The 16,621-nt window shown below is 51.2% G+C and overlaps 2 protein-coding genes across 2 annotated transcripts in view; one reads left to right on the top strand and one right to left on the bottom strand.

Annotated features, from left to right (window-relative positions):
* Window positions 1-13,886, top strand: part of LOC308148767 (delta-like protein C) — a gene marked incomplete at its 5' end in the record, with an annotated part of 173,783 nt that extends 159,897 nt beyond the window's left edge. Inside the window, 3 exons of the mRNA XM_080522278.1 lie at window positions 7,598-8,342; window positions 10,274-10,376; window positions 13,720-13,886. Coding sequence (XP_080378404.1) covers window positions 7,598-8,342; window positions 10,274-10,376; window positions 13,720-13,725 — 854 coding nt within the window. The 3' untranslated portion in view covers window positions 13,726-13,886. The remainder of the gene's footprint in view (window positions 1-7,597; window positions 8,343-10,273; window positions 10,377-13,719) is intronic.
* Window positions 13,887-14,408: 522 nt separating this feature from the next.
* LOC308148780 (anoctamin-7-like) overlaps window positions 14,409-16,621 on the bottom strand; it is a gene marked incomplete at both ends in the record, with an annotated part of 38,770 nt that continues 36,557 nt past the window's right edge. Inside the window, 1 exon segment of the mRNA XM_080522293.1 lies at window positions 14,409-14,524. Within this exon segment, the coding sequence (XP_080378419.1) occupies window positions 14,409-14,524 (116 nt within the window).

Here is a 16,621-nt window from a genome sequence, read left to right as displayed (position 1 = left end):
GCTACACCCTGCTCCACCCTGCTTCATCCTGCTTCACCCTGCTCCACCCTGCTTCACTCTGCTACACCCTGCTACACTCTGCTTCCCTCTGCTCCACCCTGCTCCACCCTGCTTCACCCTGCTTCACTCTGCTACACCCTGCTACACCCTGCTTCACTCTGCTTCACTCTGCTTCCCTCTGATCCATCCTGCTACACCCTGCTTCACCCTGCTACACTCTGCTTCACTCTGCTACACCCATCTTCACCCTGCTTCCCTCTGCTTCACTCTGCTACACCCTGCTTCACCCTGCTTCACGCTGCTCCACCCTGCTTCACTCTGCTACACCTTGCTACACTCTGCTTCACTCTGCTACACTCTGCTACACCTTGCTACACTCTGCTTCACCCTGCTTCACTCTGCTACACCCTGGTTCACCCTGCTTCACCCTGCTACACCCATCTTCACCCTGCTTCCCTCTGCTTCTCTCTGCTACACCCTGCTTCACCCTGCTTCACGCTGCTCCACCCTGCTTCACTCTGCTACACCCTGCTTCACCCTGCTCCACCCTGCTACACCCTGTTACACACTGCTACACCCTGCTTCACCCTGCTACACTCTGCTTCACTCTGCTACACCCTGCTTCACTCTGCTACACCCTGCTTCACCCTGCTCCACCCTGCTTCACTCTGCTACACCCTGCTTCACCCTGCTTCCCTCTGCTCCACCCTGCTTCACCCTGCTACACCCTGCTTCCCTCTGCTCCACCCTGCTTAACTCTGCTACACCCTGCTACACCCTGCTACACTCTGCTTCACCCTGCTTCACTCTGCTCCACCCTGCTACACTCTGCTTCACCCGGCTTCACTCTGCTACACCCTGCTTCAACCTGCTTCCCTCTGCTCCACCCTGCTACACCCTGCTTCCCTCTGCTCCACCCTGCTTAACTCTGCTACACCCTGCTACACCCTGCTACACTCTGCTTCACCCTGCTTCACTCTGCTACACCCTGCTACACTCTGCTTCACCCGGCTTCACCCTGTTTCACCCTGCTACACCATGCTACAATCTGCTACACCCTACCAGCTCACTGTGTTCAGTTGGTAGTTTAACCACAGCCGGAGGGAGGAGGAGGGAGAGCAGTGAAGGAGAGCAGCAGAGGATCACATTCTATTTTCACGTCAGAAAATCTTACAGACAGGTTTTATTCCATCGGCAGATGTCCAGACTCTCCAGACCAGACTCTCCAGACTCTCCAGACTCTCCAGACAACCAGACTCTCCAGACAACCAGACTCTCCAGACTGTCCAGACCAGGCTCTCCAGACTCTCCAGACTCTCCAGACTCTCCAGACTCTCCAGACTCTCCAGACAACCAGACTCTCCAGACTCTCCAGACCAGGCTCTCCAGACTCTCCAGACAACCAGACTCTCTAGACTCTCCGGACTCTCCAGCCTCTCCAGCCTCTCCAGACTCTCTGGACTCTCCGGACTCTCCAGCCTCTCCAGACTCTACAGACTCTACAGACTCTACAGACTCTCCAGACCAGGCTCTCCAGACTCTCCAGACTCTCCGGACTCTCCAGCCTCTCCAGACTCTCCAGACTGTACCGACTCTACCGACTCTCCAGACCAGGCTCTCCAGACTCTCTAGACTCTCCAGACTCTCCAGACTAAGCTCTCCAGACTTTCCAGACTCTCCAGACTCTCCAGACCAGACTCTCCATACAACCAGACTCTCCAGACTCTCCAGCCTCTACAGACTCTCCAGACTCTCCAGACTCTCCAGACCAGACTCTCCATACAACCAGACTCTCCAGACTCTCCAGCCTCTCCAGACTCTCCAGACTCTCCAGACCAGACTCTCCAGACAACCAGACTCTCCAGACTCTCCAGACTCTCCATACAATCAGACTCTACAGACTCTCCAGACTCTCCAGACTCTCCAGACCAGACTCTCCAGACTCTCCAGACAACCAGACTCTCCAGACTCTCCAAACACGACGGGCAGCTTGCAGTCATCATTCCGGCCAGCAGGGCGGCCCCGCAGGCCGGCCTGTCCTCCCTCAGGTCCTCATTAGCGTGTGGGAACGGCTGCCTGCTTATCTGCAGTCATTCCTGCGTCTCACTGAGCCTGACGGCCGCCGGCGCTCTGTCGCAACACGGCGGCCAAATATGGAGCTTGTTTGCGTCTGTCAGGAACTCTTCTTCTTCTTCTTCTCTTTTTTTTTTCCTGGCTCCGTGTTTCTTCCAGCTTTTGGCAACACTGACAGAGTTTGTGCAACAGGGACAGCAACAGCGCCCCCTGTGGCCACAGAGTGGTATTACACACAAAACACTGTCAAACGTCTTTGAACCGTGGGTTCTGACCAACAGCGCCCCCTGTGGCCACAGAGTGGTGGTGACTGCACAGCCTGATGGCGAAATCACTCGGTAGGACAACAACAGAGCCATCTTGAACAGCAGTGCCCCCGGTGGCCACATGCAGGAATTACATAGAACCATAATGTCACCCTGAACCAACAATATTTCACCTGGACCAGGACCCTGGTCTACCTGGACCAGGACCCTGGTCCACCGGCACCTGGAACCCGGTCCACCTGGACCAGATGTTTCTGGCCTGTCGTCCACACAAAGACGCCAAAGACGATCGTCTGGGGAAAAAAGATGATGATAGATAGATAGAAAGATAGACCTATAGAACTAGAAGCTACTGACGCTAGCAGCAGGAGGAGTGGGGCCATAGACCTATAGAACTAGAAGCTACTGATGCTAGCAGCAGGGCCATAGACCTATAGAACTAGAAGCTACTGACGCTAGCAGCAGGGCCATAGACCTACAGAACTAGAAGCTACTGACGCTAGCAGCAGGAGGAGCAGGGCCATAGACCTAAAGAACTAGAAGCTACTGACGCTAGCAGCAGGAGGAGTGGGGCCATAGACCTATAGAACTAGAAGCTACTGACGCTAGCAGCAGGGCCATAGACCTATAGAACTAGAAGCTACTGACGCTAGCAGCAGGAGGAGCGGGGCCATAGACCTATAGAACTAGAAGCTACTGATGCTAGCAGCAGGGCCATAGACCTATAGAAAGAGAAGCTACTGACGCTAGCAGCAGGGCCATAGACCTACAGAACTAGAAGCTACTGACGCTAGCAGTAGGAGGAGCAGGGCCATAGACCTAAAGAACTAGAAGCTACTGACGCTAGCAGCTGGAGGAGCAGGGCCATAGACCTACAGAACTAGAAGCTACTGACGCTAGCAGCAGGAGCAGCAGGGCCATAGACCTATAGAACTAGAAGCTACTGACGCTAGCAGCAGGAGGAGCAGGGCCATAGACCTACAGAACTAGAAGCTACTGACGCTAGCAGCAGGGCCATAGACCTACAGAACTAGAAGCTACTGACGCTAGCAGCAGGAGGAGCGGGGCCATAGACCTATAGAACTAGAAGCTACTGACGCTAGCAGCAGGGCCATAGACCTACAGAACTAGAAGCTACTGACGCTAGCAGCAGGAGGAGCAGGGCCATAGACCTATAGACCTAGAAGCTACTGACGCTAGCAGCAGGAGGAGCAGGGCCATAGACCTAAAGAACTAGAAGCTACTGACGCTAGCAGCAGGGCCATAGACCTAAAGAACTAGAAGCTACTGACGCTAGCAGCAGGGCCATAGACCTATAGAACTAGAAGCTGCTGACGCTAGCAGCAGGGCCATAGACCTATAGAACTAGAAGCTCCTGACGCTAGCAGCAGGAGGAGTGGGGCCATAGACCTATAGAACTAGAAGCTACTGATGCTAGCAGCAGGGCCATAGACCTATAGAACTAGAAGCTACTGACGCTAGCAGCAGGAGGAGCGGGGCCATAGACCTATAGAACTAGAAGCAACTGATGCTAGCAGGAGGAGGAGCAGGGCCATAGACCTATAGAACTAGAAGCAACTGATGCTAGCAGGAGGAGGAGCAGGGCCATAGACCTACAGAACTAGAAGCTAACGGGTGAACTCAAGCGGCTCAGTTTGATGAGGACTTGGTAGAACCGGCCTCCGGCTGCAGGACCGTTTCTGCTCCTCCGGGTCGTCGGGGGTTAAACCCTCCATACGAGTCGGAGCTCCGCGTGGCTCCGTCAGCATTTTCCTTTCCTCCCTCTTCACGGGGGTCACGTGACTTCCTGACGGTGGAAAACAAGCCGGCGGATGTTTCCAATCAGGCGGCAGTGAGGAAACGCTGCAAATAAACAAGCTGGAGTTATTCTGGGTCCAGATGTGGCGGCGTGTCGGTTCCTCTGCAGGACCAGAAGCCGGTCCCTCTCTGGGTCCTGGTGTTGCCTGAACCCTCGGGGTTTGAGCAGCTCGTGTTCTGCTCTTCCTCTCAGGTGTTTTCGAAATGCAAAAACGCTCATTTTCAAATCCCAGCCTGAGACTCCCCGGCGTCCCTCAGGGCTCTAATCCGGGTCCAGGCTGGCTCTGAGGAATGTGGGTCTTCATCTGGCTCACGCTGTCGGAGCGCAGGAGGCACGTTTATCTCCATGTTCTCATGTCAGCGCCCCTCAGCTCCTCCTCCTCCTCCACATGTAGGGCCTGTAAGGCAGCGCTCAGGGCGCCATGGGCCCTCCGGCAGCACCAACATGTTCCATTTCTGTCAGTTGTGTTGGTTTTTTTTCCTCTTCTGTTTGTGATTTTTTTATGTTAAAACTCGTCTTTCCAGCCGTCCAGCTCGTCCCGTTGTGTTCAGGTGTGACCGTCACTCGGGGGACACCGTCCTCGTCTCGGTGTGTCCTCCTCATAGTGTTCAGGAGCGTCCTGTCCCCTGTCCTGGACTGCAACGGTGAACGTGTTTGGTGGTTTTGTGCCTCGTGACTGGAAGTTGTTGGAAGCAAGAGACAGGAAGCAGCACTGGTGGGGGTCTTCCAGCCTCTGAGACTGGAGAGACGAGCAGCTGTCTTCTGTAAACGCGACAGACATGTCTTATTGAGACGAGCACAAACTTGGCGCTCGGTGAAAAGTCGCTGTTTCCGGAGCAGCTGAAGATCGTCTGCATACAAGCGGGCCGTCCCGTCCTGGTCCCGGACATCCTGGACCATCTGGAGCTGTAGTGTGACGCTGCCGTCCAACATGGAGGACACGAGACATTGGGAGCGTCTCAGTGTTGGACAGGGTCCGTGATGGACGGACGGTCGCGACGTTTTTAAGGCGGTACAAAGAGGTTTTGCATAAATATTTGACGTTGGAGGCGAAACGCACACCCTGGGCAGTGAGAGCAGAGGACAGTGGGGTGGAGGTTGATGATGGAGCCTGATGGTGGGGGTTGATGTTGGGGGTTGATGGTGGAGGTTGATGGTGGAGCCTGATGGTGGAGCCTGATGGTGGAGGTTGATGGTGGAGCCTGATGGTGGAGGTTGATGGTGGAGCCTGATGGTGGAGGTTGATGGTGGAGCCTGATGGTGGGGGTTGATGATGGAGGCTGATGGTGGGGGTTGATAGTGGAGCCTGATGGTGGAGCCTGATGGTGGGGGTTGATGGTGGGGGTTGATGGATGTTGATGATGGAGCCTGATGGTGGGGGTTGATGGTGGAGCCTGATGGTGGGCGTTGATGGTTGGGGTTGATGGTGGGGGTTGATGGTGGAGCCTGATGGTGGGGGTTGATGGTGGGGGTTGATGGATGTTGATGATGGAGCCTGATGGTGGAGCCTGATGGTGGAGCCTGATGGTGGGGGTTGATGGTGGGGGTTGATGGTGGGGATTGATGGATGTTGATGATGGAGCCTGATGGTGGAGCCTGATGGTGGAGCCTGATGGTGGGGGTTGATGGTGGAGCCTGATGGTGGAGCCTGATGGTGGGGGTTGATGGATGTTGATGATGGGGGTTGATGGTGGTTGACGTAGGAGGTTCATGGTGGGGGTTGATGGTCGTTGATGATGGAGATTGATGGAGGTTGATAGTTGGGGTTGATGGAGGTTGATGTGGGGGTTGATGGTGGAGGTTTATGGTGGGAGTTGATGGTGGAGGTTGATGGATGTTGATGGTGGAGGTTGATGGACGTTGATGGAGGTTGAAGGTGGGGTTTGATGGTGGAGGTTGACGGTGGGGTTTGATGGTGGAGGTTGAAGGAGATTGATGGAGGTTGATGGTGGAGGTTGATGGAGGTTGAAGGTGGAGGTTGATGGTGGAGGTTGATGGAGGTTGAAGGTGGGGTTCGATGGTGGAGGTTGATGGAGGTTGAAGGTGGGGTTTGATGGTGGAGGTTGATGGTGGGGTTTGATGGTGGAGGTTGATGGTGGGGTTCAATGGTGGAGGTTGATGGTGGGGTTCGATGGTGGAGGTTGATGGTGGAGGTTGATGGAGGTTGAAGGTGGGGTTTGATGGTAGAGGTTGATGGAGGTTGAAGGTGGGGTTCGATGGTGGAGGTTGATGGAGGTTGAAGGTGGGGTTTGATGGTGGAGGTTGATGGTGGGGTTTGATGGTGGAGGTTGATGGAGGTTGATGGAGGTTGATGGTGGGGTTTGATGGAGGTTGATGGAGGTTGATGGTGGAGGTTGATGGAGGTTGATGGTGGGGTTTGATGGTGGAGGTTGATGGTGGAGGTTGATGGTGGGGTTTGATGGTGGGGGTTGATGGTGGGGTTTGATGGTGAGATGATGGAGGTTGAAGGTGGAGGTGGATGGTGGAGGTCTGTGCTGAGTGTTGGACTAGGTTCAGGTGGAGGTGGCTGGATGAGGAGCAGGAATGTCTCAGGAGCAGCTGGTCTTAACGTCAGACATCCAGAGGACGTAGACCCTGATCCTTTGGGACCAGCGGGTTGGATCAGGTTTCTGTGGAGGAAATTCGGGTCCAATCGTCTCTCGAGGACGTGATCATGTGGTCGAGAACCAGACGGGACTTGTTGGTCAGAGGTTGTGGTTTCAGCAGTTCCAACCAACGGTTCTTGTGACTTTGGAGTGGAGCAAATCAGACCACAGCCTTTATTCTACCGACTCGTCAAGTTTCCATTCAGTTCCAATCAATTCAGGTGTTCCTCCTCCTTGTAATACGTTCAGGAGATTCTCCTCATCGTGGTACGTTCAGGAGATTCTCCTCATCGTGGTACGTTCAGGAGATTCTCCTCATCGTGATGCGTTCAGATGTTCTTCCTCCTCCTCGTGATGCGTTCAGGTGTTCCTCTTCCTCATGATGCATTCAGGTGTCCCTCTACCTCGTGATGCATTCAGGTGTTCCTCCCCCTCGTGATGCGTTCAGGTGTTCCTCTACCTCATGATGTGTTCAAGTGTTCCTCCCCCTCATGATATGTTCAGGTGTTCCTCTTCCTCATGATGCGTTGAGGTGTTCCTCCTCCTCGTGATGCGTTGAGGTGTTCCTCTTCCTCATGATGCGTTCAGGTGTTCCTCGCCCTTGTGATGCGTTCAGGTGTTCCTCCTCCTCGTGATGCGTTCAGGTGTTCCTTCCCCTCGTGATGCGTTGAGGTGTTCCTCTTCCTCATGATGCGTTCAGGTGTTCCTCTTCCTCCTGATGCGTTCAGGTGTTCCTCGCCCTCGTGATGCGTTCAGGTGTTCCTCCCCCTCGTGATGCGTTCAGGTGTTCCTCCTCCTCGTGTCTGAAGCTCCTCCTCTGCTCCTCCCTGCAGGTGCGCAGTGTCTGGACCTTGGGAGCCGGGTCATGTGCCGCTGCCGGTCCGGGTTTTCCGGCTCTCATTGTGAGACCAACATCGACGACTGCGCCGGGAACCCGTGCCACAACGCCGGCACCTGCACCGATGGCGTCAACGACTTCAGCTGCTCGTGCACCCTGGGCTTCACCGGCAAGGACTGCTCGGTGCGCACCAGCCCCTGCGACCAGCTGCCGTGCGACAACGGCGGCACGTGCTACACGCACTTCACCGGGCCGGTGTGCCGCTGCCCGCCGGGCTTCATGGGAGCCCGTTGTGAGTATGTCGACAGCACGCCGGCCAAAAATCCGCCGGGGGAGGGCGACGCCCCGCCGGCGCTGATCGCCGCCGTGGCCCTGGGCCTGGTGACGCTGGCCCTGCTGGTGTGCGCCGCCGTGCACGTCCTGCGTCAGCTGCGGCGCGGCCGCCGCCCTGGCGCCGTGGGCGCCTCGGTGAAGAACCACCTGGAGGCCGTCAACAACTGCAACGCGGCGATCGGAGGGGGCGGGCCCAACAATAACAACGGCGGCCCGCCGGGCGTGGCGCCGGGGAGCCGGCGGGAGAAGGAGGCGTTCCTCATCTCGACGGGTCGCCTGAAGGTGTCCAACAAGGACGCGGCGCTGCTGGAGAAGGGCGGCGGCCACGTCTCCGTGTTCAAAAACAAGATGGCGGATTATAACCTGGCGAAGGAGGAGCGGCTGGCCGAGAAGAACAAGTTTGACCTGTAAGGAGAATTTCACGTTGACTCTTTCTTCTCGTTCTTTCCCTCCTTCGATCCTCCTCTCGTTCCTCCCACTCTCCGACTTTCCTTTGATCCCAATATCACTTCCTGTTACTCCAACTGTATCTCGGTTCTGGTCTTATTGTTCTCATTGTGGCTCTTGTTGTTGTTGTTGACTTTCCTTTGATCCCAATATCACTTCCTGTTGTTCCAACTGTGTCTCGGTTCTGGTCTTATTGTTCCCATTGTGGCTCTTGTTGTTGTTGTTGTTGTTTTTGACTTTCCTTTGATCCCAATATCACCTTGTGTCGTTGGCTGGAACGGACAGGAAGTGCTCCGCTCAGCCTCAAATACATGTATGACCCTCATCGGTGGTGGCGCCACCTGCAGGACGAGCAACGCCGGGAGCTGCTTCAGTGTTTGTTTTCTGCTGTAGAAGTTGTTGTTGTTGTTTCTGTTGTTGTTTCTTAAAGGTGCTGTTGTTATTGTTGTTGTTCCCTCTGTTGTTGTGTTTTTATTGCAGTTGTCATCGTTCTCAGTTCTTCCGTTCTTCTCTGCAGTTTCCTTCTTGTGTTGTTGCTTCTTGTTTTATTATTGTTGTTTGTGTCTTTGTTTGTCCTGTGACTGTTGCTGATGTTCTTGGCATTGTTGTTGTTGTTGCTGATGTTGTTGAGTCTCATCGTTGCTGTTTTAATGTACCATACCATAACGTACCATACCATAACATACCATAGCATAATGTCTTGTACCGTACTGTACCATAACATACTGTATCATAACGTACCGTACCATAACATACCATACCGTACTGTACCGTACTGTACCATGACAAACCATACAGTACCATACCATAATGTACTGTACCAAAACGTACCATACCAAAACATACCATACCATACCATACCATACCATAACATCCCGTACCGTACTGTACCATAATATACATACCATACCATACCATAACATCCCGTACCGTACTGTACCGTACCATACCATAATGTACTGTACCATAACATACCATACCATACCATAACATACCATACCATAACATCCCGTACCGTACTGTACCGTACCATACCATAATGTACTGTACCATAATATACTGTATCATAACGTACCATACCATACCGTACCATACCATAATGTACTTTACCATAACGTACCAAAACTCAGGGTTTCCTCTACTAAACCTGCTTCAGGTGGGAGGAGCCAGGAGAAACTCAGGATTTCCCTCACTTCAGGTTCACGTATTGTGAATATTCATATAATCTTTCTTTCTGCAAGGTTCACATACTCAGAGTTTATTGAACCCCCTTTCTGGAAAACCCCCTGGTTGTTGTTGTTGTTCTGATCTCATCTCTGCCTGTTGTTGTTGTTGTTGTGGCCTCAGCTCTGCCCATTGTTGTTGTTGTTGTTCTGACCTCAGCTCCACCTGTTGTTGTTGTTGTGGCCTCAGCGCTGCCTATTGTTGTTGTTGTTGTTGTTGTTGTTGTTCTGACCTCAGCTCCACCTGTTGTTGTTGTTGTTGTTCTGGCCTCAGCTCCACCTGTTGTTGTTGTTGTTGTTGTTGTTGTTGTTGTTGTGGCCTAAGCTCTGCCTATTGTTGTTGTTGTTCTGACCTCAGCTCCGCCTGTTGTTGTTGTTCTGGCCTCAGCTCCGCATGTTGTTGTTGTTGTTGTTCTGGCTTCAGCTCTGCCTGTTGTTGTTGTGGCCTCAGCTCTGTCTGTTGTTGTTGTTGTTGTTGTTGTGGTGGTGGTGGTGGTGGTGACATCAGCTCCACCTGTGATGTTGTTGTTGTTGTTGTTGTGGCCTCAGCTCCGCCTGTTGTTGTTGTTGTTGTTGTTGTTGTTGTTGTTGTTGTTGTTTTTTGGCCTCAGCTCCGCCTGTTGTTGTTGTTGTTTTGGCCTCAGCTCCGCCTGTTTTTCCCGCTGCAGAAAGAAAAGTGAGGCCGTCGTTCCTCCACTCGGCTTCGCAGACGGACTCTATCATCCCGTCTTCATCATCCCCGAGCAGCTGGAGCCGTGTGTGTACACTGAGGTGAGACACACACACGCACACACACACACACACACACACACACACACACACACACACACACTTTTCTTATTCCACCAAAGATGTTTTCTTTCAAATATATTGGATTTGATTTGATTTTTTCAGATTTTTTTCAGATCGTTATTGATATTCTTCATGAATTAAAAAATAAAAATTCCTAATTTCTCCAGAATTCTCGATCAACATTTATCACAAAGGTCAATATCAGTCATTTTACCCTTTGAGGGTAAATCCACTTCCTGGAGGTTCTCCAGCAGTAAGAACCGTCTCCACATCTGGAACGACGCCCCAGAGGTGTAGAAACTGTGTCCTCTCTCTCTCTCTCTCTCTCTCTCTCTCTCTCTCTCTCTCTCTCTCTCTCTCTCTCTCTCTTTTAAAAAGTGTGTTGCTCCAAGCAGCCAATCAGAAATCAAAGCCTATATGATGTCATCAGGGGGTTCAGCCAATCACAGTCCAGGTAGGCCCCTCCCCCTTTGACTCCTCCCACAATCAGGCAGCTCTGCTCTGGCACATGGCGCCACGAGAGGAAGTACTTCCTCCTCTGCCCATAGATGGGCGGAGCCAGTCCAGCTCACACAGACACAGCAGATTCTGAATGTAGCTCCTGGGATCTGGATATTCTAATGGAGGAGGATCAAGGAGGAGAAATAAACTTTGAATACAAGGTGGAGGAGGAGGAGGAGATGGAGGAGGGGGAGGAGGTGGAGATGGAGGAGGAGGAGGTGGAGGAGGTGGAGGAAGGGGAGGTGGAGGAGGTGGAGATGGAGGAAGAGAGGAGGAGGAGGAGGAGGAGCAGGTGGAGATGGAGGAGGGGGAGATGGAGGAGGAGGAGGAGGTGGAGGAGGAGGAGGAGGTGGAGGAGGAGGAGGAGGTGGAGATGGAGGAGGGGGAGGAGGAGGAGAGGAGAACTTTCATTACTGGTACTGGCAGTACAGAGTACAGTAATGAGAGTACAGTAATGAGAGTACAGTACGAGTACTGGATCTTATCCAGACCTCAAGATTTACTTATTGATTGCAGCAGTTACCTGCTCCACCCTAATACCCTCCTCCACCCTAATAACCTCTCACATCTTCATACCCTCCCCCACCCTAATACCCTCCTCCACGTTAATAACCTCTCACATCTTCATACCCTCCTCCACCCTAATAACCTCTCACATCTTCATACCCTCCCCCACCCTAATACCCTCCTCCACCCTAATAACCTCTTACATCTTCATACCCTCCTCCACCCTAATACCCTCCTCCACCCTAATAACCCCTAATTGTCCTCATGGAGATTGTTCCAGAGCCCAGCAGCATTTCTACACCCAGTAACTCCATCAGTGTTGGACGGTGGAGGCATTTTACTAAACATTCAAACATCGAAAACACCGTTTTCTGTCACAACGTGTTCACAAACTGGTTCTTCAGACCCGGTACCGGACCAGAACCTGGTCTACCACAGGAGACTCGGTACCGTAATGTCTGGACTATAAGCCCCTACCTTTTAGATGCGTGGGTGGTGCATTCAGGTGCATCTCGTAACTCCGAGCTGCTGGTTAAACAATCATCCTCCTCAGAATCACAATCAGCACATAACTGATGGTTTTATAACTTTACCTCCAGAGATCAAAGCCTCTCTCTCTCTCTCTCTCTCTCTCTCTCCCTCTGTGTGGCCTGTATATTGTACCAATGTTTTCTTTTTCTTTTTAAATGTGGTGGGTGGGGCTTATAGTCAAGTGTTCTGACTATAAGCCCCAGCTTCAGATTGAATGAGTCCCATATGTTCATCAAATCAACCAACAAACAGTAAGTCAGACAGAGAAAGTATAATTGTTGACAGTATTTCAGTATTTGATGGCGACCCTGGTCTAGTGGGTCCATCCTGGTCTGGGTCTATGTGGTTTAGACTTTGTGTTGCAAGACACCAGACCAGTGTCTGTTAGCTCCGTCACAATAGAACCATTATGACTCGGGTTAGCACAGGTAGCATCACTCGGGTTAGCACAGGTAGCGTCACTCGGGTTAGCACAGCTGGCATCACTCGGGTTAGCACAGGTAGCATCACTCAAGTTAGCACAGGTAGCATCACTCGGGTTAGCACAGGTAGCATCACTCTGGTTAGCACAACTAGCATCACTCAAGCTAGCATTGGTAGCATCACTTGGGTTAGCACAGGTAGCATCCCTCAGGTTAGCACAGATAGCATCACTTGGGTTAGCACAGGGAGCATCACTCAAGTTAGCACAGGTAGCATCACTCGGGATAGCACAACTAGCATTACTCGGGTTAGCACAGGTAGCATCACTCGGGTTAGTACAGGTAGCATCACTCAGGCTAGCACAGGTAGCATCACTCAGGTTTACACAGGTAGCATCACTCGGGTTAGTTGAACTAGCATCACTTGACTAAGTACAGGTCGCATCACTCAGGTTAGCACAGGTAGCATCACTTGGGTTACCACAACTAGCATCAGTTGGGTTTGCACAGGTAGCATCACTCGGGTTAGCACAGGTAGCATCACTCGGGTTAGCACAGGTAGCGTCACTCGGGTTAGCACAGCTGGCATCACTCGGGTTAGCACAGGTAGCATCACTCAAGTTAGCACAGGTAGCATCACTCGGGTTAGCACAGGTAGCATCACTCTGGTTAGCACAACTAGCATCACTCAAGCTAGCATTGGTAGCATCACTTGGGTTAGCACAGGTAGCATCCCTCAGGTTAGCACAGATAGCATCACTTGGGTTAGCACAGGGAGCATCACTCAAGTTAGCACAGGTAGCATCACTCGGGATAGCACAACTAGCATTACTCGGGTTAGCACAGGTAGCATCACTCGGGTTAGTACAGGTAGCATCACTCAGGCTAGCACAGGTAGCATCACTCAGGTTTACACAGGTAGCATCACTCGGGTTAGTTGAACTAGCATCACTTGACTAAGTACAGGTCGCATCACTCAGGTTAGCACAGGTAGCATCACTTGGGTTACCACAACTAGCATCAGTTGGGTTTGCACAGGTAGCATCACTTGGGTTAGCACAGGTAGCATCAAGTGGCATCCCATAATTTCCAGTACTAAAATCTCAGATGTTACAAGTACAATTTCCTTCATGAGGAATAAAACCAGAATAAGAGGGAATCTGTCCAGTGCTTTTATTGTGAAGGCGCCGGCTCCCTGTGTGGGTGAGAGTGGACAGGGAAGATAAATAAAGAGTTTTTGGAGGAATGAAACGTGCTGAAGCGACGTAACTCCTCCAGAATGTGCGTCAGAACCGGAGCCTGAGGTGTTTCAGCGTCCCCCTGTACGCCGACGACTCACCGCTGTTTCTCGTCTGCCGCAGGTTTGATTCCCGCCGGCTGGAGGAGGACAGCGTTTCCGTCCCGGACCCGACGCCCGCAGGGACTCTTTTACTGCCCTAACTTAATATTTATTGCTGCTGCTCAAACCAAACAAAGTGGATCTGCTTTGATGCTGACGGACTGGATGTCTCACATCATTTGCACTATTTATCCCCTTTTTTTTTATATATATATATTTTATTTTGTTAATTTCATTTCCATTCCGCGGGTCTGGATCCCGGCCTTCGGTTCCTCAAAGTGCCTGGTTTGGTTCCAGGAAGTTGCAGGAGGACAGGACATAGATAGAAACACTAGACACCGCACGGCCTGTTGACATGGCGCGTCTATGGCGCCGCCATCTTGGAGAGGTCTTCCTCATAAAGACCCCAGGCTACACAATCCACTGAAACGTGTGTAGCTCGCTTGCTAGTCCACGTAGCAGCGCAAGTAGTACCTCATTTAAAAGCTGAGAAGAAGCTCTGTACCCTGGAAACCTCATGGAAAAAATATTTAGGGGGGGGGGGGGCGTCGTGGACTAGCAAGCGAGCTATGAATGTTTTCGTGGCTCATCTAGCCTGGATCTTTATGTTGAGCTCCAGAGGGAGACCGCTCCAAGATGGCGGCGCTGTGAGCCTTCCGGTGTTTTATGTCCATGGACACGAGAGACTTTTCCCCTGGAGAACCGGTGACCTCAGTATGCCACAGTCTGACCTCCGACCTCGGATTGGTCTTTGATCTTTGATCTTTGATCTTTGATCTCTGGATCTCGGTTCCCGGTGAGTCGAGGCGTTTCGCCCAAACAATCAGCTTCACGTGACGACAATCTAGAACAAGTTCAAACTTTCCCCTGATGATGATGATGATGATGATGATGATGATGACGACGATGACGATGACGATGACGATGATGATGATGATGATGATGATGATGATAAAGGTTCTCTCGCCGAAAAGTAACTACGTTTGTTGTTATTTTTAACGTTTTTTAAAGAAAAAAACAAATCAGAAGGTCGTCTTTTTCGCCTCCTTCATCAAAGCCGTTGTTTTTCCTTCCTCTTCCTCTTCCTCTTCCTCTTCCTCTTCCTCTTCCTCTTCCTCTTCCTCTTCCTCTTCCTCTTCCTCTTCCTCTTCCCCTTCCTCCTCTTCCTCCTCCTCCTCCTCCTCTTCCTCCTGTTTGACACCAAAGATATGTGGTCTTGTTTTGTACGTGGTTAATTTAAGGAAACATGCAATGTGTACAGATCGTTTTCTTATTTAATGTCCAGCCTCTTGTAAATATGTTTGTTGTATTTATGACAGAATTGTAAAAAAGGCTCTATTTCCTCTCGTCTCCGCCACAATCGACAAAATTCTATATTTTTCATAAATAAATTTGAAAAATGACGCCGGTGTCGTTTCTTTGGATGTTTTCTTTCCTGGTTTGTTTGAAGTTTTCTCTCTGGACGGCTTGTTGAAAACTCGCCGACTGAACAACTGACCGACTGAACAACCAACCAACTGAACAACTGACCGACTGAACAACCAACCAACTGAACAACTGACCGACTGAACAACCAAACAACTGAACAACTGACCAACTGAACAACTGACCGACTGAACAACCAACCAACTGAACAACTGACCGACTGAACAACCAACCAACTGAACAACTGACCAACTGAACAACTGACCGACTGAACAACCAACCAACTGAACAACTGACCGACTGAACAACCAACCAACTGAACAACTGACCGACTGAACAACCAAACAAATGAACAACTGACCGACTGAACAACCAACCAACTGAACAACTGACCGACTGAACAACCAACCAACTGAACAACTGACCGACTGAACAACCAACCAACTGAACAACTGACCGACTGAACAACCAACCAACTGAACAACTGACCGACTGAACAACCAACCAACTGAACAACTGACCAACTGAACAACTGACCGACTGAACAACCAACCAACTGAACAACTGACCGACTGAACAACCAACCAACTGAACAACTGACCGACTGAACAACCAAACAAATGAACAACTGACCGACTGAACAACCAACCAACTGAACAACTGACCGACTGAACAACCAACCAACTGAACAACTGACCGACTGAACAACCAACCAACTGAACAACTGACCGACTGAACAACCAACCAACTGAACAACTGACCGACTGAAAAACCAACCAACTGAACAACTGACCGACTGAACAACCAACCAACTGAACAACTGACCGACTGAACAACCAACCAACTGAACAACTGACCAACTGAACAACCAACCAACTGAACAACTGACCGACTGAACAACCAACCAACTGAACAACTGACCGACTGAACAACCAAACAACTGAACAACTGACCGATCTGAACAACTGACCGACTGAACAACTGACCGACTGAACAACTGACCGACTGAACAACCAACCAACTGAACAACTGACCGACTGAACAACCAACCAACTGAACAACTGACCGACTGAACAACCAACCAACTGAACAACTGACCGACTGAACAACCAAACAACTGAACAACTGAACAACTGACCGACTGAACAACTGACCGACTGAACAACCAACCAACTGAACAATTGACCAACTGAACAACCGACCGACTGAACAACTGACCGACTGAACAACCGACCGACTGAACAACCGACCAACTGAACAACCGACCGACTGAACAACCGACCCACTGAACAACCGACTGAACAACCGACCGACTGAACCGACCGACTGAACAACCGACCAACTGAACAACCGACTGACTGAACAACCGACCCACTGAACAACCCACTGAACAACCGACCAACTGAACAACCGACCGACTGAACAACCGACCCACTGAACCGACCGGTCTACTATAATTTTAATATCTAATCTATCTATTATACATGAATATACTTTAA

The sequence above is a fragment of the Blennius ocellaris genome (genome assembly GCF_963422515.1).
Source record: "Blennius ocellaris genome assembly, contig: SCAFFOLD_56, whole genome shotgun sequence".
Taxonomy (NCBI): domain Eukaryota; kingdom Metazoa; phylum Chordata; class Actinopteri; order Blenniiformes; family Blenniidae; genus Blennius; species Blennius ocellaris.
The sequence above is the reverse complement of the archived record's forward strand: the minus strand, read 5'-3'. Positions and strand labels throughout refer to the sequence as shown.